General features: G+C 36.8%; 1 protein-coding gene across 1 annotated transcript; it reads right to left on the bottom strand.

Annotated features, from left to right (window-relative positions):
• On the bottom strand, nt 1–11,720 carry LOC141284231 (alpha-2-macroglobulin-like). The gene is made up of 34 exons (XM_073817231.1): nt 11,596–11,720; nt 11,218–11,398; nt 10,942–11,098; nt 9,422–9,474; nt 9,321–9,341; nt 9,057–9,222; nt 8,884–8,968; nt 8,675–8,792; nt 8,445–8,565; nt 8,258–8,367; nt 8,011–8,181; nt 7,694–7,927; nt 7,368–7,580; nt 7,126–7,275; nt 4,981–5,106; nt 4,746–4,839; nt 4,409–4,535; nt 3,898–4,123; nt 3,701–3,827; nt 3,508–3,629; nt 3,358–3,409; nt 3,194–3,277; nt 2,933–3,109; nt 2,747–2,822; nt 2,487–2,643; nt 2,307–2,381; nt 2,069–2,231; nt 1,764–1,957; nt 1,470–1,682; nt 1,231–1,349; nt 889–970; nt 731–814; nt 530–635; nt 1–421 (listed from the first exon to the last, which is right to left on the bottom strand). The coding sequence occupies exons 1-34, from the start codon at nt 11,679–11,681 to the stop codon at nt 381–383; spliced, it is 4,311 nt and encodes a 1,436-aa protein (XP_073673332.1). The 5' UTR covers nt 11,682–11,720; the 3' UTR covers nt 1–380.

Here is an 11,720-nt window from a genome sequence, read left to right as displayed (position 1 = left end):
TAATCGTTTCATTACTTTAATAAAGTAATTGAAATGGTTGCACTACGCATTACATTTTAAACAGGGAATCTTGTAATCTGTAACATAATACATTTCCAAAGTAACCTTCCCAACACTCAATGTTGCCATTACATATAGCACCTACAATCTACATATACAATTTTCACCAGTTCACCATTAGTTGTTTTAACACTTCTTTTTTCAGGAGACATGGCCATCAAGTAAGATTTAGGGTTGTGTTCAAATTTGGGTTGATGGATCGGAAATAATTTTGCCTAGGATAAAGAATAAACATTACAATATTAAACTTCTTTTGAGTGCTAAACATTTTTGTCCAAGCTAAACTATATATGCTAATGCCATGCTTCAGTTCTGCAGCTTCATTGACAGTGGAAGGAGTATTCGGTCTCTGACTGATCACCTGAAGAAAACAGAAAATGTTAAAATTCATCTGTTCATAAATAATAATAAAAGGAATAAAACCAAAAAAATCTACATCACATGATAAAAATGGCATAGAAAGTCTCACTTGTTTGGTAGTAATCATACACTTTGACCACGGCTGGCTTGAGATTCTTCACTGGAAGAACCTGTTTAAGTTTTATCTGGTAATGCTTTGGAATATATTTGGGGATCTGTAGGAGGAAATAAACTCATCAAGACATTATGAATAAAATCTTTATGAATCGACCTAAATGACATAAATTCATGAGTGTTGCTGTTCTCTCACCTCCTTCAAATACACAATGACATGATCATCTTTAGAATCGACTCGCTCCACAAGAGATGCGTACGTTCCAGAGGTTGTTCCAAGCTGTGTGAAAAAGTGTTGGTTAATCTCTAAATATTGTCCTCAAGAAAAATTTGTGCTAAAATACTCAAATGCACCATTGATGTGTCAGCTGTGAATCCAGATAAGAGTTTAATATCCACAATGACCATGTTAGTCCTTTTCTGTAGACCATCATATCTGGAAAAGAGCACATAGAAAGAAAATGTTTCATAAATGCCTATATAGTAACAAAATCAGAAATGAGTGGGAAACAGGAAAACTAATAAAACACATGCATTTTATATCACTATAATGTGTTAATAACCAAAGTATTTATTCGGTTAGTGCTTAGTGCTGTGGTTGTAAATACTTAGAGACATCTTTTTGATTTATATTGCTTTCATATATTTATTATGATGTTAAAAATATTCAGAAAATATGTTCAAGTCTGTTCTTACTTGACAGTGAAGTTCAAAATGAAATTTTGTTCCAATGTTTTGCAATCTCCCTCCATCTTAGCATCAATGCTAAGTGTTTTAGCTTCAGTGGGAGTGGGAATGTTGTAGAATTGAGCAATCTGAGAGAGTAAACATAAACAAAAACACATTCATTAACCATCAGCAGAATAACCACAAAATGTCTAGAGATGAAAGAGGAAAAGTGAGTGTGAGTCAATGAAGCTGAACGCATTACAGACCTGCAGAGACACACAGGTTGAGCCCTTCACTTCAATGCTGTATTTGGCTGGAACATTCTGCAGCTGCTTCTCCTGGTACAGTAACTTGTTGTCCTGATTGACCTCAAAGTGGTGAGTGTCTCCTTCTGACTGTACAGTCACTGTGCTGGAGCCATCAGAGCTGAACACTTTGGTGGCGTACAAAGACAGAGCCTGAAGAGCCACCACTGTGTCCTGAGAAATAAATGTGTTCAGTAATGTGACTTTTACCCATCATTCAGCAATCATGTGTTTGATTTGAGTAGTTTGAGTCACCTGTGTGGAGGAGAATCCTCCATAGGCATTCTGCTGCTTCACAAGCCAGCTGACAATCCTGTTAGCAAAACCCAGATCAGCTGTAGTGACTGAATCTGTAGTGAGAACAGCTAGCAGCACATATGAGCTGATCTCCACTGACAGAGAATCAGAATCATCAGCAGATCCAGACTGAGACCAGTGGAGACGAGACCCTTTAGGACACATGGACAAAAGAGACAACTCAATTAGCAGGACAAAAAACAACTAAAACAACAGTACAGTCATACAAGACAACAGAAAGTCATCAGAAACAAATTTCTTACCATCTAGAATCGCAACATCTTCTAGTTTCTTGAAAAGCTGCTGTCGAGTGTCTGTGTCTCTAGCCAGACTGAAAGTGTAGGCGAGCAGAGCAGTGGTGTAAGTGTTTTTGACATCCTCAATGACGGACCTCAAGCACGACAAACCTTTAGTGACGACAGGATCCTGAGAGAAACAGCTGCTGTAAGCGTCATTTTTCTGTTTATATATATTTTCTGTGTTTGCTGTAGATGAACTTACTGTGACTGGAGTTTCCAGTTCAAGCAATGATGCAGTAATGTAAGCAGTCATGGTTATATTATCATTTACTCCACCCTGGAATATATATTACAGGAACATAAAGTAAAATACTTTTGTCATAGATAGATAGACATTGTTTATACTGTATGATAATGTTTACTGACCAATAAGTTAACACACCTTCATTCTGTTGTTGAACAGTGTTCCCTGTTGGATAAAACAGCCGTCTGAATCCCGTCTGCTTATTAACCATTCCTTTGCACTCTGAATAATTTTTGGATCAATAAATATGTATTTCTGTGCTTTGCCAAAAGACCTCATGACAAAGGCAGTCAACCTAAAGTTTTAATTTGAATAATGTCATTAAAATTTACAATAACATTTATCTGCTAACTTTAACTGTGGAAAAAAAATGTGAGTGAAAAGTTAGAAATATTTACCATGTATTCTCTTCACCGTGTCCAAATGTGCTGTATGCACCACTGTTATGTCTGTAGTTCAGTTGTCTCTGGTATCCTGTTGAGTTTCACAATGATTAAACGTTTAGGTTGATCAAGTGTGTCTAAAGTCAAAAGTGTCATGACCTAATTTCTCAGTATTTTCTTGACATGACTGATTTCTCTTACCGCTCTTAAGGAAGCCGATGGCTCTCTCTCGGATGGCTGAGGTAAGCTGCTCTGTGTTTTCCAGATACTGCAGAATGTAAATATTGGGAGAAAGAACAGCCATGTTTTGTTCTCCACAGCCATATGGCATCTGTAATAATCCATGAAGATTCCTCAATGCACGACCCAATATGTCCCCTACAAACCAAACACAAATCAAACACTACATTTTAGAAACACAAATGCAAACTCCTCATTTCTGTTTGTGTATGTAAATGTTACCAATGATTGAAACAGAGGATCTGGCTGATCCCTCAATCACATCTTTAGGAAGAGTCAGATTCACTTCCTCTGAGAGACTGTCACCTATGAACCAGAGAGACAGAAACTCATATCAGTGATCAGCAGAGAAACACTATGATGCTAAATATTGTCTGCAGACAAACCCTTTGGACACAGTAACCAGCTGTAGGTCTCTGTCTTTTCCGTTCCTTCAGCCTGCAGCAAAAAACAATAACATCAACACATCATACTGACATAAGCAGCATTAGGATCATGGATAAATGATGTATAAGAGTCATTTGAAGTTCACTGACCTGTACCAGCAGACTTCGTGTGACTGTGTCAATGCGTCCTCTCTCTGGCACGCTCACAATCTCATTGTCACACACAATCTGAGACGCCTCTGCCTCTGCACTGACTGTAATATTCAAGACTCCTACAACACAAGACATGTACATGAAGATACAACAGAGACTGACAAACAATGATTTAGACTAGAAAACTCACCAAGAACAGAAGGAGTGAGAATCCATTTAAAAGTCTTTCTTCCATTAGCACACAGACAGGATGAATATTGATCATCAGAGGAGGCTTTGAGAGTGTAGTCTGAGGAAGGAGCTGGAGTCACTTTAACCTGTCAGTCAAACACAAATGATTAGTGGCATATTTGATATGACAGGATAAAACTGAATCTGAAGACTCACCATGATGCACTTAGACAGATAGTTGAAGACAGTGGCCTTCAGCTCAAAGATCTCCCCACGGATGATGGAGTAAGGCAGAGAGAGCTCCAGGAAGAAGGGCTGGAAAACTGTCAGCTGAGCAGGAGGAGCCAGACCCAGACCTTTAGAGGACAGACAGAAGGCCTCCATCTCCCAAGAGGTGATGGTGTCAGGAACCGTGACAGGAACCTCAGCTGATCCAGAGTCCCTGTGTTGAAATTACAACAGTATTTGATTGGACTGTTAAGATGCTGTTTTGCTTTTTCAACCTTCAGCACAGATTAGGCACAGTAGGTGTGTCTAATTTTCATCAATTCGAATGAATCCAATGAAAGTGATGTGAATCCATATGAACCCTAAACTAAATCCACTTCACATATTCCTTAACATCCATTTTTGTATTCTGAACAGAATCTCATTGATTGCGCAGTGTCAAGAGAAGCATTACAGTTATTGTGTTTATTATGATGTTGACAACAATATTGTCACTAACCCAACTGCAACAAGTTGCCATATCCATGTTTCAGGAAAGACAGTACGAACTGTCACTTCAACTGAAGAGCCTCCATCAATCGAATCACGCGCTGAACCAGATTGACCACTGTAAAGCTGATACATCACTACAAAAAAGCACATGATATGATGTGATACCTAAATCAGGACACGTACCGTAGCAATTTTGGACAAAAATACTGTCTCATATTGTCTTGTGGCTCTTGCAGTGCCATCATGAAAAATGTGCTTAATAATGGTGAATTCCAGTCATATTATATCATTGGTAGCAAATGTATGAATTAATGAACACATTCATGCAAAACAAACATTATTACCTCTATTTTCAGATCTATAATAAGTCAAGCCTTTGTATGACAGACACTGAGGGACTTGCACAGCCAAATTTGTTGCCATTTTCAGCCCCACACTCTGTCAAATAGCAATGATGAACCACATTAAATGTAAGGTAAATAAAGCACACACATTTTAAGAACATGCATTGATATATTTATGCATGTATATACTAACCTAAACTACTGCATATGTTACACATATTAATTTACTTGTTACCTTTAAGGATTCATAGGCGATGTCTGACGGTACAGCTCGACGAGGTCTCACATGCAGACATTTCTGCTCATCTTCAACATTGTAAGGATAACCTGACAACGATTGCACTGGCAGCAAGTTGAAAATCTGTGATGAGACCACATTCACACTAAATAATTCATGTCAGTGTACCTTCTAATCTTTATGTTGCTGTGGAAAGAAAATTGGGTTTAAATGGATAGTTAATGAAAAATACCCCATGATTTACTCACCCTCAAGCCATCCAAGGTGTATATGACTGTCTTCTTTCAGACCAATACAATTGGAGTTATAATAAAAAAGGTCCTGGCTCTTACAAGCTTTATAATGGCAGTGAATAGTGGTCAAGATTTTAAAGCATTCATAAAAAGGATCATAAAAAGTACAACACATGGCTCTGGGGGTCGATAAAGGCCTTCTGAAGTGAATCGATGCATTTGTGTAAGAAAAATATCGGTAACACTTTCTATGAAGCCTGTATTTATAATACATTATAAGGGTATTCTTAAGGCATTATAATACATTAATAATTCATTATAAAAAAACTTATAATATGTTGTATCATCTTATGAGTATTCATAAGAACAGTCTTAATGTATTATAATGTTTAACTTATTTGTGGTTATAGCTTTTAACAGTATGATTAACTCCTCCATAGTTATAGCATATTATAAGTCTCATATCTTGCCATCCTTCTCATGTCACTTTACTTAAAGCATACAAAGACCACTTATAAGTAATTATAATAATATTTCTCAAAGAGCCATAAGATCAGGTATTAGATGAGATAAATGTGTAATATGACAAATTAGTATTATCAGTTTGATTATTTTGATGGTACCCATTAGACAGCTTTTTATAAGTAACTCTGCAACTGCATGTCAGCTAACAGTAATTTTTATGTAATAATTTTTAAATTAGTATGCAAAATATATGCTAACACTGTATTTTTGGTTCCCCAAATGTCAAACTGATTATAAGTAACTTTGCAAGCATGTAAACCTTCTACATCCTAGCATAACCTTAACCTAAGTCTACTAATACTCTAAGGAGTGTTAGTTGACATGTAGTTGAAAAGTTATGTATAGTCAATAGACTAAGGGGACCATCAAAATAAAATATAATATAAATGAAAAAAATAAATGTAATATGATATAGTCCATTGTAAATTAGGTAGAATAAATATGTGTGTTATAAATAATCATAATCTTAAAAGTTATAACCTCAAATACTCAAGTATTATAATGTATTATAATTGTTGTTATGAGTATTTATGAGATAATATAACATATTATAAGGTTTATTATAATGCATTATGCATTCATTATAATGCCTTAGAAATACCCTCATAATGTATTATAAATAGGGGCTTCATAGAAAGTGTTACCAAAATATCCATATTTAAAACTTTTTAAACTGTAATCTCTGGCTTCTAACTGTTGTACGCCTGTTCACAAGAGAGTGGCATTCCAGAATATACTAGTCTCTCAAGAACCGAGTTTTGTTTACAACAAAAGAAAACCAGTCTCCTCTTGGATTATATCGAAATCCTCTTTCATTTCTTTACAAATCCTCATTTTGCACTTCTAATTAATGACCAGTGTTTTGTTTTGCTCTCTTCCTCCTTTTTCGTCTCTATGTTTGCCTGTGTCCTACTTTATCCGCTAGATGCCGCTCACTTGTGTAGGCATGTACGACAGATAGCGACAGCTAAAGATTACAGTTGTAAATATGGATATTTTTCTTATACAAACACATCGCTTCACTTCAGGAGGCCTTTATTAACCCAATGGAGCTGTGTGCAAAACTTTTTATGATGAATGGGTGCACTTCAAAAAAAAACCTTCAAAATCTGGACCACTACCCACTGCCATTATTAAGCCTGGAAGAGGCGGTACATTTTAAATCTAAACAGATACATCAGGTACATCTAAAGAAAAAAAGTCATATACACCTAGGATGGCTTGAGGGTAAGTAAATCATGGGGTAATTTTCATTTTTGAGTCAATTATCCCTTGAACACCCATGCCACCTTAAACAGTAATGATGTTCATAGTAAACACTACATTTATATATTCCAACTATATAGACACAGATAATCATTGCTGAATCTAAAAGCATCTACACCTTGTCAGTATCCAGACGTCTTCCTGACTCCATGATCAGGACGCTCTGATCTACAGCACTGAGGCCACACAGTGAACCAGGCTGAGCTGAGAGCTGCAAAGTGTTCTTCTCACCAGGAACTGCTTTAGAGGGAGAAAACTGCAGAGAAACCTGTGAAGACAACAGTAAATTGTATCATTTTAGTACTGAACAACAATAACCGTGATTATATATAAATGGACAGACTGTTTTTTTTCCCATACCTTGTTTCTTAAACACTTTTCAGTGTTAAATTTTGTGCTATGAGCAACAAAATTTTCACTGGGCAGAACACAGTAGGCTAGAATCTGCACTGCAGGAGCCAATTCTGCACCAACAGACAGTTTGAACGACACTGTGCCACTTGCTGCTCTGTTAGAAGTCTTCACTTCAACCTTTTCAAATCCATGATGAACAATCACTCCTCTGGACAAGACCTGAGACAGACAGACGACACTCTAATGACAAACTGACCAGTGCAGCTAGTTAATACTTTTAACAAATAATAAAGGCATCAGTGTAAAAATGTCCATACTGCACATGTTCTCACCATATAGACAATGTCAGTTTTGAATTCTTCATCAGTCTCTCCAACAAAATAATACTTGATGCTCACTGTAAACTCAGCATCACACTTTAATGGTTGCTCAATATTCTCTATAATCAGTTCACTTAATGTTGGGGTGTATGAAGTGGCAGTCTGGAAATGCTGAACTATTTTTCTATCCGAAGAGAAGTAAGGTGTTTTGTAACCTTCATACTGAAATGTTGGATACTCACATGCCTGGAAAAAAAATAAAAAATAAAAATAATTAACATTAACATTAACTGATCAAACACTTGGTGGTTTAGCAGCACTTATCATACCATCAGAGCAATATTGTTTTCAGGAAGACTAGATGTGTTAAGAGAGAAGCTGGCCAGTCCATCGCTGTCTGTAGTGAGATTTAAGAGCAGTTTTGAGGACCAAGGTTCACCTTCCAAAAGATAAACCACTTTGTTTTGAACTGGTGCACCTTTGAAATTTAAAAGTTTGATCTGTAAAAGGAATAAATAATGGAATAATTCTGTACATCTCAAAGTTGTTAAACAGAGAACCTGATTTTAGACTTACTTTTCCTTCTATAACTGATCCATGTTCATATGTTTTGGGGAGGTCAGTAAGTGTGAATTTGCCAATTTCAAAAGTAAGAGATATAGTTTCAGATTTTGTCATGGTGATCTCTGTGAAAAACAAAAACTTTTTAGCATTTTAATAAAATCAGATTTTAAAGCTCTCATTTCGGTAATTAATAGCTCACCTGTTCCTTCTTCTGTTACTGTTGCTTCAACACGAAGATAATTTTCTAGTTGATTTTCATCTGTTGAATTCAGAAAGGCAGATACATCTAATGTATGGATGGCACAACCTGTCTTTTTCACCTAATGGATATGAATGAACACAAACATAATGCTAAGAGCGACATAATAGGCTGGATGTTGGAAATAAATGCCACATGCCAGTTCTGGTAATGCACTGAAATGGACAAACCTCAGTGGTTTCATTCACACATATTGGACTGTATGTTTCATGCCTGTGGGAGTAGCTTGGAACACCACGACACACTTTCACCCATGATTTACCAGATACAGGCTGCCCGTAAGTGTATCTGTCAAAAATGTACAAGTCAAGGATGGATGGAAGAAAACAACAACACTTCCTTTATGTTTTTAATGCATTTAAGTAAAGATGCTACTCACTTTCCACAAACCTCAACTGCCATTAACTTATCATCTATGCTTACTGTCTTTGGTGCTGTCACAGTAACATCAAACTTTGGCAAAACTACAGAGAACAAAAGTTATAGTTATTATTAATCCCAATATGATTTTGTATGAAATGTAAAAATTGCAAATCATTTGTTATGACTTACCATATTTTTTCACCTGAAAATACTGTATAATCATCCTGCCACGAATATAAGCTTTCAGTTCATACATGCCTTCCTGGCTTTCCGGATTTAATTCATAAGAACGCTGCAAAATCCAGCTTGTTGAAGAAACATTGTTCCACTGACCAATTCTGTTACCTTTACTGTCCTATTTCATTCCAAACACAAAGTGCAGTTACTGCATTATAAAGGTTGGTGTTGTGCTTGTCATGAATGTATGTACAGAAGGAGGCTTTGTGTTCTTACCTTAAGCACCACTGCATCATACTGTAAAAAAGCAAATAGCAATTAATGTTTACAGAACATGTTTAAAAATAAAGAATAGAGATAAATAGAACATGCCAGACCTGTTCATCAAGGGGTGAGAAGTTTGTATTCATGGTAACAATTCTAAAATTCACTGTGAAAACAGAAATGTGTAATACATAGAATTACAGACCTTTTGCTGAGTAAACGATGAGCGCCGCCATTATGAATTCAGATTGGATGCTCTTCTTTTTCCATAGGAACCCATTTAAATAGCGTCCATCTGTTTTTATTTTAGCTACTATCGGCAGCTTCGTGTCATTTACACACTAATTAAACTTTGAGGAGTGAGGCACTGACAAATGACGGTCATTGCGACATTGCAAAGTGATGGCGCTACAGAGCCATGTGCTTTTTAAAAACATTTTAATAGGTTTAACATTAGATTAACAACTTGGAATATACACTACTTTGACTAGAAACACTGGAGACCGGAAATGCAAGGCATTCTTCAGGTTAAGAGTCAGGCGTGACTTTCGCGTTCAGGAAAAACATCTATGATCCGTGTTTGTATTCTGGCTGTACAATCCAGTATGGGCTATCTTGCTTCACGTTTTACAAGATTAACAATTAGGTATTCTTTACCCGATGTTTCACACTGTAAATTCTTAATTCCTGCCGTGCCGTTGATGTGTGCGGTATAGAGGATCGAAACACACGCTGAGCCGTGGCTGAGGTAAACACAAGCATTAACTAGAGTGATGATCATCGGTTGCTGCATCAGAGCCCTGCTGTAGATGTGTGCAGTGTGTGGTAAGAGATTTATTCATAACAGTGTAGATAGCTTCACTAGCCTTATGCTGGAGCTGGTATTGTAATGATGATAACACTACTATAGCGTATTATTTACTCACCCTTCATGCATCCTAGGTGTATATGACTTCCTTCTTTTAGACAAATGCAAACAGAGTTATATTAAAAGTAATCCTGGCACTCCCAAGCTTTAGAACTGAACGGCATAGACAAGTGTTTCTCTCCATCAGTCCAAAACAAGTCGATCTATAATAAAAAGTGCCTCACGTGGCTCCGGGAGGTCAGTAAAAGCCTCAGTTAGTGATCCAATGTGTTTTTGTGAAAAAAATATCCATATTTAAAACGTAAGAAATACTTTAATCTAGCTTGCTGCTTTGTAAAGGGGCGTGGCAGGACCGAAGTTGGACTGCTAACCAGTCACAACACAATTTGTTTTTCGGAAGGCGGACCTTCATCAAACCTGGAACTAATCGAGTCATTTGTGCCAGCCTGGGAAGAAAGCTATTGTAATGACATAAATTATGTGAAAAATAACATGTTTTTCGAACCACCAAGCATTAGAGAATATTCTAGTGCACCCCCAAAACAAAATAAATACTTTGTAAAAGAGCATAATGGGACCCCTTTAAATATGAGGCAAATATGTTTCACACTGTACACGTTTGGCATCGCAAAGCCGGGTTAATACCAAACTGTGATGCTCAATATATTGTTTACTAAAATATAACGTTGTCAAAGGGTTATCCCTATATTTGATGACACCAGCAGTGTTTACTGTTGTTTACACTTTGAAACATTAACAGCTCACCTGTCTGTCCTGGAGTATACATGGGTTTATCAGTCTGGATAAAGGTCAGAGGATAGTAAGGTCTGAGCATGACTTTTCTCTCTTCAGTCATCTTGAAAGACTCTCCTTGAAGTTCTACCTTAATTCTCTGCACTGAGTGTGTTTCTACCAGAGGAGTCTGATGAAATAATATCTTATATTTACAACCTCTGCAATCAGGCCATCTCAAACACTTAGATTAATTATGATGAAACAAACATATTTGAATATATTTATTAAAATGTGCTGGTGGCAGACCTTGACGTTAAAGCAGCGGTGAAACTCTTCCTCAGCTTTCTCCTGTAGCAGTAAAGTGCTCTGGTCACCATGAGCCAGATAAATGTTCATGACAAGGCTTTCGTTGGGCTTGAGAAGACTCGCACACAGTTTGGCCTCAGATCCTGACTCGATCACAGCAGGAAACATCACCATAAAATATCTGTCAAGAGACAATAAGGCATTCAATCATTTGAGTGGTTAGAAATTTTTTTTCAGACATTTTTAGAAAATGCTGAAATGTATTTCACTGTAAACCAACAGAATTAATGTGTCGATCTAGTTGCCTCAAATATTTCCAAAGTTGGAAGTTTGGAAATGAAAACAAATCATGTTCAATAGAAACACTTAGTTACTTACGGCCCTGATGTTTGTCCATTGACACAGACAAGAAGGAAAGAGAACAGAAGGAGCCTTTTCCAACAGCAGCTAACATTCAGATCCATGATGACGAGTGATTATCCAGGTCTCGACATGAATTGGAC

This window comes from Garra rufa, chromosome 14, assembly GCF_049309525.1.
Source record: "Garra rufa chromosome 14, GarRuf1.0, whole genome shotgun sequence".
Taxonomy (NCBI): Eukaryota; Metazoa; Chordata; class Actinopteri; order Cypriniformes; family Cyprinidae; genus Garra; species Garra rufa.
This window is presented reverse-complemented; position numbering and strand designations above follow the sequence as displayed.